General features: G+C 40.3%; 1 protein-coding gene across 1 annotated transcript in view; it reads right to left on the reverse strand.

The window, feature by feature from the left end:
* met (MET proto-oncogene, receptor tyrosine kinase) overlaps positions 1–15,158 on the reverse strand; it is an 81,555-nt gene that overhangs the window by 42,009 nt on the left and 24,388 nt on the right. Inside the window, exons 3-5 of the mRNA XM_042496085.2 lie at positions 10,347–10,550; positions 2,110–2,238; positions 1,520–1,696 (exon numbers count right to left, since the gene is read on the reverse strand). Coding sequence (XP_042352019.2) covers positions 1,520–1,696; positions 2,110–2,238; positions 10,347–10,550 — 510 coding nt within the window. The remainder of the gene's footprint in view (positions 1–1,519; positions 1,697–2,109; positions 2,239–10,346; positions 10,551–15,158) is intronic.

Genomic DNA, 15,158 nt, shown 5'->3' on the forward strand with positions numbered 1-15,158 from the left:
AAAAAATCATGTTCTGAGACCTTGAGAGTTAAGCAGTGTTACTTACTTACTAACTTAGTTTATTTCCTAATCTACTTTAATTTTAGTGGTTTTTCTTCATATTTATTTGGGAATTTACTCAATTTACCTGTTAGATTAACAACACAAGTAAGTGATGAAGATGAGACTATCCTGCCATGAGATTTTAAAAAAGTAAACTATGACAGTTGGAGGACATCTAATAGATATGTGTTGTATAAGAAACTTCCATGCAGCCTTTCTGCAGTCTAAAAGAAAAGCCTTTAAAAATTTGGCCTGTTAAAACAGTCCCATAGGAAGAGGTGTTTTACAGGTTCACATCCTATTAACCCATTTTGTTGCATTTAGTGCCATGAAGGTAGCTTGCTGTTGTGTGTTTTTTTTATTTGGAGACAGTCTAACAGTAAGGGGTGCAGCATTTCAGTCATAAAGAAGGAACACCACCCACACTGAGCTCATTAAAGTCTCTCAGTGTCAGAGCTGTGTTAGACAGGACAGTGCTGCTGTAAAAGGTCTGGTATTTGGGGAAGGACTGTGACCTTAAGAAAAGCCACACTATAGAGACAAATATAGTGCAAACACATAAAGTTCAACAGACAAGTTAGATGAGGTGTTTTTGGAAGGAGAGGTGTGAAAGAGCATCTGAACAAAGTCTGAGTCCAGCATGATGTGATCACATGACAGGCATCCCAGCAACTGAATCAGCAGGAAGCTGCAAGTTTCTTATTTACTTTTGGGTTCAGTTATTTGCACAGTGTTGAAACAGCACAGAACAGGACAATGAAGTATTGATACGTTTAAACACGCAACAAATTCTAAAATCTTCACATTGCAATCACGTTTCGTATTAAAATGAGAAATAACCCCCTTGCTGCTCTGTAAAACCAGTCAAGTAGCACTTACAGTTTAAATCAGTGTCTGTGAAAACATGGATGCTTCTCATACATCCTCTCTCTGGCAGCAAAGAAGATCTACACAATCAGCACAATTAATGGACACCCAAGATTAGCATCACCAATTTAGTATGAGACCAAATATTTACCCATCTGTTACTAAGTTATGATGTTTAATAATGAACAGAAAAATGTTTCTGCAGAACATTATAATGTCACATTGAAGCTGACCTTTGACCTTTTGGATATATAGTGTCATCATCCCATTGTTCTACTCTATTAGAAATTTGTGTGAAATTGTGTGTGAGTTAAGTCCAAAAACATGTTTTGTGAGGTCACTTTGACCTTTGACCATCAAAATCTAGTAAGTTCATTGTTAAGCCCAAGTGGATGTTTATGATGGAAAACGTTCCCTCAAGGTGTTTTCGAGATATCGATGTTTTTGAGATATCGTGTACATGAGAATATGATGGATGGATGGACGGACGAATGGACAAACGGAGGCATAAAAACACATTGTAGGAAAAGAGCGAAAGTGGGTAGTGATGAATAAAAATAGTCAGCCTCCTGCCCTGATCATCACCATGGTGACTAGCTGCTCTGGGTACCTTAGTGATGACAGGTGTGCAATAGTCCTGGGTCCATACAGAGGAGGAAGGACACTGCTTGGCTCTGGTGCAGCGTCCATCACACCAGCCACATTCTGTCACCGGCGACGATAGCAAACAGGAAGTACAGGTGGTCAACTGACCACAGCCGGGGCCAATCAAAGGGACCTTAGTGATCTAGAAAGAAAAAGATTTACGAAAGTTAGTTGTATCATTTGTGTCCGATACACAAAGTATTTCCTCAGGATGGAAATTAAGTAGAATGATGAAAAAAAACAAAGTGTTTGCTAGCAGAAGCCCTGCAGTAAGCCTCCAGGAACATTATTCTGTTTTATCTGTTGGCTCTGCTCCATGTTCACTGTTGTTTATTTTCTTTCAGTTAAAGGGAGTTCTGGAAATCATTTTACTAATGCAAGAAATTCATACGGATTATGTTCTTGCTATAGTTCAAAACTGAACAAAGGACAGTCTTGAATGTGTAGAACAGCGATATGTTCTCCACATGGCACAAAAATCCTCTTAAACCTCTTCCCATTTGCTTTGGAGAGAACCAAAAGGTGCATTTTTGTCCTTTGTGTTTCCAAGCCCACCTTGTTTCCTGTGGCCATCAGGAGAGCTCCATCTGAGCCGCCAGTGTCCAGCAGTGCTACACTGGCAGAGACAGGTCTGGTGTCCAGGCGGATGTTGACATGAGGAGAAGCAAATCGAGAGAACAGCACCTGAAAAAAGGAGGACATGTCAATGCATTTGCTTTAAAGGGATATATATTAATGTAGAAGCAACACTGTCAGGTATCTGGCACACTTTACAGTAGGGATACTCAATTTGCTTTGTTTAGGGCCCGCTTTTGCAAAATGACAGTTGGCCAGGGTCACGTCGCAGCCCCATACATGTTTCTAAGATTTTAGGACACTTCTCTGATTATAGTACATTTCTAGGATTTAAGGTTGTTCCCAGGTTTTTAGAATTTTTTGGGGGGGGATTTAAGGACATTTCTCCGATATTAGGACAATTCTAGAATTTTAAGATGTTTCTAGGATTTCAGGACATTTCTGAGCTTTTAGGACATTTCTAGGATTTTAGGATAGTAGGTGCTTAGCTAGGACCTCTGTTTGGGGAGTGCAGGAATCCTCTATTGGCACTTTTTTGATTATCAATCTCTGTGTTAATACTGTTGTAAGTACAAAAACAATTCCCAGTGTGAATCATTTTCTTTTTATTGTAAATCAGAAAATGGTTGGGGGGCTGTCTGAGTATCAAAAGTTGAGTATCACTGGTTTTATTGTATCATTGGCTCAGAGTTGCTGTAAATGTAGTAACTTTGTTATAATAGAACAAAAAGTGAGCCAACTATGGATGAGATCAGCAAACAATCTACCAGACACAGCAAACTACTGATGGGTGGTGCCAAAATCAACTGACTAAACCAAGGTTCAGACAGTGAGCTTTAAATTAGACAACCGTGCGAATCCTTCACCATCCTCATCGCGAGAGGAATCATAGTAACCTGTATTCATGCATTTAAATATAACCTGTTACATATAGCCACAGAAATCTACCTTATAATAACGCAAATAATAATCGACTTTGTGTGTACAGCATCTTTCGTATAGTATAATGCAGCTCTAATTCCTTCACATTAACATAAAAAGGACACAGTCTGCTGCATTCAGCCATTTGTATTTCTCTCAAAAAAACAAAACAAAAACCTTAATCGTCCTCTCCACCAGCTTGTACTTGCATGTCTTTTAGATGCCGCCAGACTCTGCCAATAGCAGGGCATCTGCAATGGCTACATCAAGTAGACTATTAAAGGGGGATCGTTTGCAAAAACAATCAAAATGCATCCTCCTTGTTAACCTGCCATCGCAGTGTTTCTATTTTAGCATTGCAGCATTTGTAGTTGGTTTTGAAGTCCAGCTAACATACGGACTAATTGCATGCATTAAAGGGATAGTTCAGAGTTTTTGAAGTGGGGTATATGTGGTACTTGGTCAGTGTATTTCATACAGTCGATGTTAGTTATTAGATCCCCAGTTTTTACAGAAAGGGAAAGAGTTCAATGTAACCATATTGAGAGTATTTTCACTGCTTTCCCTTTCTGTCAGACAGCTCATTCTGAGGGGAAAGCCATTAACGCCTGCAGTTTCCCATCTATGCTCTTGTTAAAGCCAGAAGACTCCATTGACCAAAACAGTCATTTTTGCTTGGGTGCGTGGTCACTGAAATTAACTGTATGTAATATTCTGTTAATGGATAAGTACCCCATACAGCACCAAAAAAAAAAAAAAAAGGAGAACCATCCCTTTAATTTCACTCTATGCTACTCAGCCAATCAGATCTGTGTATTATTTTAGGCAAACCGGTCCATCTTCCCTATAAAAAAAGATGACAGGGTACATCTGCTGCCAAAGATACAGTATGAAATAAAATAGAGGTACTTGAAGCCATAAGGTAACCTTATTGCAAGATTTTGGTGTTTGAAAAGTTCCCCTATTTTTTAAGGTAACCAGCACACAGGTAACACAGGTCAGCTGAGGACGCCTGGTTAGGAGGTGGGATTTTGTTTCCTCGTCAGCACTGCTTTACCATTGTTACTGTGTTTATTTGAAATGTTTCAAAACATTGTACACTGATACGCACCATGAATTAAATATAGAGGAAAGATTATATGGAGTCTGGAATACACAACAATAGAACCGTAGCATCGCCTGAGGACAAACGAAGCCTCGAGGATTTAAGCTGGAAGACATCAACAAGTTTTTTGGCACTGCTCCAGCACACCTGACTGGGAGTCGGTTGAAGGAATATGATCCAAAGTGTGTCATTTTCCCTCAGTGCCGCCTTCATGGAAGTGTGGCTTAACGCAGAGCTGAATATAAGTAATTTCATCACAATGTTTCACTGCACCATGCCAGCAAGACTGCATATACAATATTAGGCCACTTACCCAAGTGCTCTGAATTGGAATGCAACCATTATTAATTTAAGCCTTCAATAAGTTAAAAATGTTTGGCAAATAAAGATGTCTGGCCTGTTAAAGGGTCTAGACTGGCTTTAGAAGCAACCCTGATTATGCATCCTCTAACAGGAATTTCGGCAACAGCTTAGAAATCAAAACTTTATAACATCTGAACTTTTATTTATTTTGTAACTAATTTTTCTAATGTCCCAATAATTTCGAGGTGTACATCACCAAAACAATGACCCAAAAGTGGGTTTTTTTTGTTATTTTTCTAATATAATTTCTGTCTCTTACAATGGGTACAAAAAGTCAAGTAAACACATTTAAACTTTTTTGGTCATCTTTCTGAACAGTGAGATGAAAAAAACAATACTGGTCTGAGCTCTGTGTGTTTAGTAAATATATTAGTTTGGGAATGGTTAAGCCTAGCTTAAAGGAGTAGGTCACCTAAAAAACAATATAAATTGTTCATAGTATTCACCGCCTTTGGCTCTCTCTGGTCCCAGAAAATGTTTCTATCAAATTAAGTTCAGAGCAACAAAAAAATGAAAGAATATTATTCCAAAATGACTTGGACTAAGGCTGAATGAAACACAGCAAAACAGGTGTAAAAAACTTTCTGACACTAAATGAAGTCCTTCACAGGAGGAGAATCCGATAATGCTTTGCTTAGATTAGCCAGTGCATTTTTTTAGCTCTCCGTACTACCATTAGACAGAAAACTTGTTCAGGTACCATCAAAAAGCCTGGAGACGACGGTATTACATATAATTGATATTGTTTTGGGGTTAACAATTCCTTTAATGAAAATTTGAGACAAAGACACAATATATTGAATTGATTGCATGCAATTAGCAACATTTGACAGCTATAAAAGTAGTCTGGCAATCAGTAAGCTTGAGCCTTTACAAATGTAATCTGCCTGCAGACACAAAATCCTGATGTCTTGTGTTAACTGTATTTTATTTTGAAATACATCACTGTTTGCTTATGAGCAACAATCCTTAGTTCAACTTATTACAATTTGAGGAGCTCACCTGTGAAAGAGACTTCCAAATTGTAACTAAAGGGGCTATGAGAGAGATAAGAAACTGGTTTGGGGGGGGAGGGCACAGAAGATAAGGGATGCAGCCGCCAGTAAAAACATTGTTACCTCTGACATGTTTGGAGGTGTTTCAGACGCCGACACACACACACACACACACACACACACACACACACACACACACACACACACACACACACATTCAAGCATGCACACATATGTTTGAATACATACACAAATAAATACACAATCACAATCACACTTCGTGTCTGCAGATTATCGCACTCATGCAGAAGTTGCAAGAAAACACTTCAAATGACTCTCACGTCAGGAGTTATAAGCACACATGCCATACACAGATGGATGAACACACTGTTCTCATTGGCTCTCTTGCAATTATACACACACATGCAGTCAACACACCTGGAACAGCATTTATCACTTGCGGTTACACTGCAATTACAAGCCCGGGAGCAAACTGAGCAGAGCAGGGTCTCTAATGGGGTGTGTGGTTGCTCCAGTTACATGAAGCCTCCTAAATTATACCATTCCCATATAACACGCATGCACACGCACGCACGCACACACGCACGCATGCACGCACACACGCACACACACACACACACACACACACACACACACACACACACACACACACACACACACACACACACACACACACACACACACACAGAGAAACAGATACAGTCCACCAGCAGACACAACCTTTGTGCCATGTCAGCATGGATGGATCCTCCAAAAGCAAAGCACTGATGAGACACTGCTGGGCTGGGAGTTACGGTATGTGTATGTGATTCCAGTAAATACTTACACACTCAATATAAATTTAAAATGTGATTTTCTAGGTTGGCTGGTACACTACTCGCCCTGGCCTCAACCTCACAAATGCCTTGTTTTCCAACATCATTCCTCCCACTGTTTGAGCCTCATGATCAACGTTAGCTTTGTAACAGCAAGTATAATGGGTGGCTTTCCGCTGGGGCTGCAGCCATACAACAGGCATCTCTCTAGAGGTAATAGCGGTGTAAATTACAGCTTATTGTATTAAGCAGGCGGGGGGAAGTTTGGCCTATAAACACGACCACTGTGTTATTCCCACAGTGGCCCAACTGAAGCCGAGGGAAACACTTCCTGAGCCAGAAAGGAGTCCATTGGGGGGACAACGCTCTTTTTCTTTCACTGCCTAAACTCCATGTTCCCTCTTGTCCCGTCCGTTGGGAGCGACCAGGAAATGCATGAAAAGTTGACAGGTTCTTTTTATCGTACTAACAATGAAATGAGCTGCCAGAGCAAAGACGAAACACCTCTCATAGATTCTTATAGTAGCTTTTCTTTGGGTGAAAGCAGGCGGCCGGAGGGTCATCAGGTCAAATACACACATTGGAGAATCAGAGCCGAGAAAGTGAATGACACCTTGTGATCACACCTGGGTACCTTTGAACAAGGTTATTTTACAGGAAAAGCTTCAGTGTGAAAGTGGGAAAAAGAGGGGATGAAATACAGCAAAGGGCCAAGGTTGAACCTGAACCTGAATCTGCTGCAGCGAGGACATAGCCTTTTTACATTTGCCATTCACTCTACCTATTCCAATAGGTGAGCTATTGGTTTCCAGTCAGCTACAGCAACTGAGAGAGTTGTGTACAATATGAGTATTATATGAAAGCATTTCTCCATCATTTTAAGGGATGTGAATGGAAACACAGCCAAAATGCAAATGCACATTCAACAGCATCACCCAGATGTACCGCTCATCATGATAAGAAATGTTTCGGAGATTTGAAGGTTTACATATACCCTTAGTGGAATTAATTGAAATACTAGTATTTTCAATTATTTTCCGTTGTTAATTTTAAAAAATCTGTACAATTGTCTGATCATGTTGCCACATAACAAGAACTTACAAATGACTGGATTTTGGTGAATGCAATACAATTACTACCTTTAGAAATGATAGCCAGAGCTATAAAAATAAGACTGAAGTTGCAAAGACTGTAGTTGTACTGGTCAGTTTGAAAATGTAAAGCTCCAGGAAGGAGAGGGAGGATGTCGTTTCCTGTTCAGGTTTCAACCTCTAGGTTCTAGATAGTACCTTTCATCATGCCTTCTAATTAGTACTTTTCCTCTTGCTCATTAAATTTCTTTTGCATTCTGGGTTTAGGTTTCTTAGAAAGCCATTTTTAAAAAATCTTACTTACTTTTTATCTCTTTCTTCTCTACTTTTTGCTTTTGATGCCTCTTTCTCCACCCCCTGTATTTGCCCTCTCTCTTTCTCTATGGCAATTAACCCGAATCAAATCAATTCAGTTTGTGTCTGTTTTGCACGATCAGACAGAAACCTGTATTGCTAAGTCTATACTGCGTCAATCAGAATAATGTTATTAACATTTGAAATATTTTTACCAAAATTTACAAATCTAATACAAGTTAAAAAAATATCAGTGCTCAGTTCATTCTGTCACAAATCTCTCTCTCTCTTCCCTCTCAGTGATGTACAGAATATAATTCATAAAATTTAGCGTTTTGTGGTGCAGGACAGCTGCTCTCCTCCTCAGACATTCTGAAACCCTTCAGCTTAAACAGTGAACTTCTCAATTGAGCAAACCACGAAAACAACAAAAAAGAAAAAACTGAAGGACGGCCTGGAAGGGAGGGGGAAGACGCTGGTAGAGAAACACACAGCAACAGCTGCACGGGACACTCAGTGAGTAGAAATGCCGTGCGAGGGAACGTGTCAGTGAAGCCCGCCGTTCACCATTAACGTGCCGTTTGGCTTGTAAGCCCCCTCGCAACCCACTACCACCATCTCTACCCCCTCCCTTTCCATGCAGCTGTCGGGCCTTTTTTCCATGTTTTTTTTTTTCCATGCGTGTCTTTTAATTCTTGTGTTTCAAAAACACGTGAGGTAATTCAGCTTTGTTTTAGCCCTGTACTGGACGATGCACCATTACAGCATCACTTGCTGCACTTTACACTGCAGCTGTGACCATTGCATGCATGTGTACAGTTAGTATGGATGGACAAAATAGTTGAAACACCACATGAAAAGGGAGGGAAAGTGACTGCAGTGAGTCATAGTCTGACATGCATCTACACAGACTGGTCATACTGAGTTAATTAAATCAGATGCCAAGATGCTATATTTTCCTCTGGTAATCAGCACTTGTGTTACTCCTCAAAACAAAACAAAGCGGACCTCCAACAGTCAAAATCCACATTTGAACTGCAGGTGCACTAGCATAAAAGCTAAAAAATGATTACAAATGCCAGATCTTCATCTGGAAAGTCATGAAAATGTATTCTTACTTGAAACCGATTTGTGTGTCTCAATCTAAAACCCAGCTACAAAGTTAAAAGGATGAAGGCTTTCATTAGACATCTTAAATTAAACATACAACCATTGTTTCACATTTTTAATATTTGAACATGCTTGAACCGATTTTGATCCTAGACATCTTTTGACCTGAATATTACAAAAATGAGTGCTAATCTGGAAGCCAAAACCCTGCTAAAAAGAACACTGGCCACTAAGAACATACACTCTTAAAATCTCTACTCTTGGCAAAAAAAATATTAAAAGTTTTTCCAAATGTGTTTTTAATGACAGTACTACAATTAAAGATAACTTGCAATCAAGGGCAGTGCTAAATGATGCTTTTCTCCATGAGAAATGCACATAACCTTGATGGAGTAAGGAAGGGAAGTGGAGGAAAGAAAGAAGGTTAATGTCTTTGTGTGTGGTTTTTCAAAGAGGTGTTTTACTGCTGAAACGATGGTCTTTTCATTGGGCTGTCTATGCAGTAGAAAGACACAAATACTTTTGAAATTGATGCTGTATGACAAGAGTAAGCAGAGATAAAGGGCTGCGACATTTGCTTTTGCTTGAGAGGTTGAAAATCTACAATTCCCAGAATGCACTGCACTGCACCCGACCAATAAACGCTCTCGCAAGTAGGTGACATTATGTGAGCTACCTGTCTGAAAAAAGTATGGCGGCTGGCAGGTGACAGGCAGTCTCATATTAGAGTTAAAGGGTAAGCTGAAATATGTGTCTGAAAACGTTTTAGGTGAGACATAGGCAATCTGTAGTTCAAGCAAGAGTGAGAGCCAGCAGATCTGGTTAAACATAGACATTTAAACACACTACACACACTGTTATAATACAATACTGGTTAAAGATCGGCAAAGTTCTCCTTTAAGTGTTTTTATTATTTTGTCCATGTTACAAAGTAGCATGGGATAGTCCAATGTCTGTCGTCAGTTTTGTTTGTGAGGTCACAGGTCTTGTTCTTGTAAGTTATGCCATGACTAAAACCTTAACATATGATTAAAAACCCCCAAAGCAGTATTGGCAGGTCAGCTATGAGACGTTAAAAGCAGCTGACAACTATCAGGTGGGTGAAATCTACTGTTGGTTTGTACAATGATAGGCAAAATGGACTGTGTTTGCTCAGATGGCAGACTGGAACGTGGGCTTTTAGGAGGCTCACTGAGCACAGGTTAAAGGTAAGCAAATTGTGCAAACAGAAAAGATCCCGGAGCTTGGTCAGAGTTTCGCCCAACCTGCCTCCAGCAAAGGCACCTGGAGCTGTGCTGTGTCTCTAGCAGGGCGCTTTCACTGCTCACATACCAACATCCTGCCAAATTTACATGAGCAATGAGAGAGGGAAACCAAACTGGCCACTGTCGCCTGGGGCTTTCTGTTTATGCCTAACTGCTAGTATTTTCCATGCAAATTAGGTTCCTGACAGTCTTTTTAAGGACATTCATTGTAAAACAGAGCAACATGGTTTCGTTACCTGTATGTGGCGACCGTCGGCAGTGCCAAGGTATGCCACTGCACGGCCATGGACTGGCACCACTGTTATGGAAGTAACCAAGGTGTTCGTCAACTCTTTGTGCCAGTACTCCAGCCTTTGGACAAATTGGGTCACCTGCAGGCGATATTTGCTCTCTTTCCCTTCATGAATTCCCTCATGTAGGTCACAGTCATCAGATGAAGTCTGTGAAAAAAACAAAAAAACACAGGCATCAGTTAGAAAACTAGAATTACCATCTTATGGTTGTCTGGCCTAACCATTTAAGTTGTAGTTGAATTTCACATCCATGTCTGTCCAGATATGTAGCCATGACAATTTACAATTGCAAAAGAGCTAAATACTGTAAAACATGGACACTTCTCATACTTCTTCCCCCACGCAGCATAGATGATCTATACAATCAGCACAGTTTTGACAGTGTTTTCTGCAGAACATTATGATGTCACAGTGAAGTTGACCTTTGACCTTTTGGATACAAAATGTCAGCAATTCATCATGTTATCCTATTAGACATTCATGTAAAATTTTGTCATAAATAAATTCTTAAGTTATGGCCAAAAACATGTTTCGTAAGCTCGCAGTGACCTTCGACCACCAAAGTTAATCTTTGAGTCCAAGGAAATTCCCACAAGGTGTTCTTGAAACATCAAATCTACTCAGTGAATATTTGTGCCAAATTTGAAGATATTCCCTTAAGACATTCTTGAGATAATGTGTTCATGAGAATCAGACACACTACTCAAAAACAAAATGCCTCCGCCACATCGATTGCTGGTGTGAAGGCATAAAAATCCCAGCAGTGAGCTCCAAGAATAACAAAATATACAATAAAGAGCACAGTCAAGATTGTGTATTTTTTTATTGAGACTACAGGCATGATATTGATATTACATATGACAAGCCAAGAAAAGTCAGCGACATCTGTGTAGTCATATTTAATACTGAATAAAATCCCCTTCAAAGTCGTGAACTTATATAGATAATGCACTGCAAACCATATTTTCTGGAAATCGTTAGTAAGATTAGATCACCTCATCCAAACACTTGCTCTTCTAAAGACTACTCGTTATATAATATCATGTTGAATCTGCTTTCATATATGGCGCAATGGGGGAGGGTTAAGAACCAAACCTCCTAAGCCCCCCTTTAGCTCTGCTTTCATCAGGCCGTGCTCGTAATGGAGGTCTCGGCGTGATGTTACCTCTAGGGCAAGTACATGCTTTGTGAAACAGAAATTTTCATGGGAAACAGTGAGAAGACTTTCATGCTGTTTTTCATTCCACAATCTGCTTCTTTCCTATCCAATTGGGCAACCCCACTTTTTTGTCTCTTTCATTCCTCACTTGAGTTGCGAACCAGAGTCTGTTGCTTCAGCTCCACTCTGTGTGCAAATGTCACTGGGTTGTGCAGATTGTTGTGTCTGGAGCCTTTGGAGCATACAGTAAAAGCACGGACTGTAGCCAGGGCTGGATTTAGGGCCTTTCTCTATCAGTGCCCCCTCCTCTTACTGCTCTCTCGCTGCCCTGGCTCTTTTTGTGTTTAGTCATGGCCTCCTGTCCCAGCCTCAGGTTTCATTAATTATTAATGACCCAGAGGGTGGCGGGCCTCTTGTGGCTCTTAAGGTCCTTGACCTGGCTGCCTGACCAGGCCTGAGCTTTCTGTTGTTTTCTCAGCTTCAGTGGATGATGACCTCTTCAGTGGAGTCAAAGGAAGGGGGGGAGGGAGTACAGGTGAAAGATTATTAAGACCTGTGGACGGCTTCATTCAAAGTGCCTCACAGTGCCAAAAATCCACACAGTTTCAGCTGGAAACTTTCCGCACAGAGATGTTTGTGACCTCAGTTTTGTCCTTTAATTCCAACTAAAAGCTAAAACTGATTTTGTTGCATCCACAGAAGTCTTATTTTATCACTTACAGACTCATGATCTCTTTCTGCCTCTATCTAAAGCCCTGCCTGGGTCATAAGGCCATTATTTTTGTCACATGTTTTGTAGTCTTTGTGCTGTATCATTTGTTTAGTGTAGATCTCAAAGGCAGACTTTGAGGTTGAGGGGAACAATGGTAGCACAATAAATCAGGAAAGTTTCTTTCTTGGTGACAGTACACAGCTGAGACGATCGGGACCGCACAAAGTGGAAAGCTGAAGAAAAGCAAAGAGACCTGGCCAACTGACACGCAGCAAACCTTGGTTAAATTAAGTGTCCTTCAGGCCAGGCAGCAGTAAGTTAGACAATGGAGAAGTAAAATCAAGGGAAAATGTGGAGGATATTGAAAGCTGGCTTAAAGGTTGGATATCTTTATGCCAAATACACAGCTGTGAGGTGGTGCGGCCAGCTGATCTGCATTGAATTACTTGGTGTTAAGGAGAGCAGAAAACCGGATAAGAAGTGACACTTTGTGACTGAAATTGATTTGAAATTGGATAAAGATATGGACACGTAGTAGGAGATGAGGGGATGATAAAGTCAAAGGCAGGAGAATCTGAAGTAAAAAATTATACTTTGTAACATTGAACTTTCAGAACAGATTAAGTTTAAGAAATCTGACAAAACTCTTCCCACTTCTCAAAAACTACAACAGATAGAGACGTCATCACTGTGGAGATTATGCCATGCGGCTCAATAATCAAGCACTGGGCTGATTATTTTCAGAGCAAACAAACAGGACTTTGGGATGTTTGTTGAAAGGGAGCAGGACGATGGGAGGGAGAACTGGAAAAGGTCTTGGAGGCATACCTCTGCCTCTGCTGAGGTATTCCCAAGGATCAAGGCAATGAAATTGGACAGTGGAAGGGGTGTTTTGACAGTCTTTGTTTGAAGCTCAGCCGCTGTTATCCATGGCTGTTTCTTGGCACGGAGGAGAGAGAGTTCAAGAGGACGTCTCACTGACATGGAAGCAAACAGGTTCCTCCAGAAAGTAAAGTCTTACACAAAGTTAGATAAAGAAAATAAATTTAAACACATATTGTTATTTAACAAAGTTATTTTTGACAACCTCTATTAACAACTAAAGACTTGAACAGTTAACAGAGGCCTGTGACGCACAGGAATACAATATTTTCATAATAAATTTTCTAGCTTATTAGAAACACACACACACACACACACACACACACACACACACACACACACAAATCTAGTAAAAACCAAGGAATAGCGCCAAGTATTGTTTAAAAAACTCATGATACCAGTACCAATATCAGTACCCTTAAAGTGATACTGATACCATTAGAGTACTTCGTGAAGCATTCAGGTGTGTAAAACACCCCTAGACACCACACAGGCATTTAGTGTAGCTATACTTATAAACACTTTGGTGGCATCAAAGCAAGTTGAACTGCTAACTATGTCAAACACACTGCGCTCAACTTCACCACACTACAGATTTTATGTGTTAGCACTGCTGCGGTAGAGAGCTATTCACACAACGCATTAAACCAAACAAATCTTGCAATGTTTATTCCATTTCTGGGTACAAAAATTATCAAATGCAGTTTCAGTACTAACTGGTACTGGGTTATCTCACTCTGTACCTTCATAAGGTATTGAGAACTGATACCTAGCCATTGCAGGGAAAACTTAATTTCTTTTATTGCTCCTCAAACCTTGTAATGTTGGTTTTAAAACACTGACAGCAGCCTCCAATTCCAAGTATGAGCCACAAGTGTTAGAGGGCCGTAGGGAGGTAGGGGTACACATTGTTTGAAAAAAGAATTATTTTCTTTGTAGCTGCAAGCAAATAAGTAACTTTTTAAGTGTTTTTATTGTCTTTATTGTCTATTCTTGTCAGTGATAATAAAATGCAGTCCAGTTTTGATGGCAAAACTTCTTTTTACCTGCAAGTCATCAATGCCACATGTTCTTGGCTTTGCTAGTATTGGCTTCATCAAAAAACCTTCACTATGTAGGAAAAAAACAAAAGTAAAATCCACAACTCTCTGAGGTCCGTTGCTTGTGCCACTGCTGGTCCGCAGATCTCTTACTAGCAGGCTATCCATCAAATGTCTATCAATACTGATTCCATTTGAGGTCTAAAGGTAAACTATGCAGGAATTGTTGATTACTTTTTGAAAAAGAAGCATAATCAAGAGTGAAAGAACTCATCACCTTTTTGTATTTGCATATTTTGGTGCTGTGTCTGTGATTTTTGGAGCTTCCTCCTGGATGTATGCTGCCCTGAACACAGCAAAATAGGCGCAAACAAGAAGTTACAGGCAGAGGACAGAGTCCCTGCAGAAAATACACCACTTTCCTTTTGGGTGATCAGTGATGATTGAGAGGAGTTACTTTAATATGAGTCTATACAGTGTTTTGTAGGAAAATACCAACCTTTAAACCAATTTTTACACCTTTCTCTAACATTCATCTGTTGGAAGATTTACAGTACTGACAAGAGCATCTGATGTTCTACATCTTTCAGCCCATTTTGTGAACGTGTCTTTCAGCCATAGAACAGGCACCGTGGGGCAAGTACGTGAAATATTGTACACCTTTGCTCTATACTCAACCAGCATCCATTGTCCCTAAAACAACGCTGTGGCGATAGGGTTTCGGTGTCGTGGGGCTCCTAAACCCTGCAGCAGTGCTCAGAAGAGTCAAAAAGGGGGTGAAAGATGATCTGCGTGGTCTAATGTCGTTTTCATACTCTCACTGTGGCCCCTGGGTCCTGTGTGAATAGACACACTAATGCCTGAATTATAAACCATGGACTGGGTTACTGGCAGGAGAGGGTTTGCATACAAACACTGTCACTGCCGTGCAAAAATAGTGTAAAGGCGTTCTTGCTAATGTA

The sequence above is a fragment of the Plectropomus leopardus genome, chromosome 7 (genome assembly GCF_026936395.1).
Source record: "Plectropomus leopardus strain MGB_pleo_1.0 chromosome 7, ASM2693639v1, whole genome shotgun sequence".
Lineage (NCBI taxonomy): Eukaryota > Metazoa > Chordata > Actinopteri > Perciformes > Serranidae > Plectropomus > Plectropomus leopardus.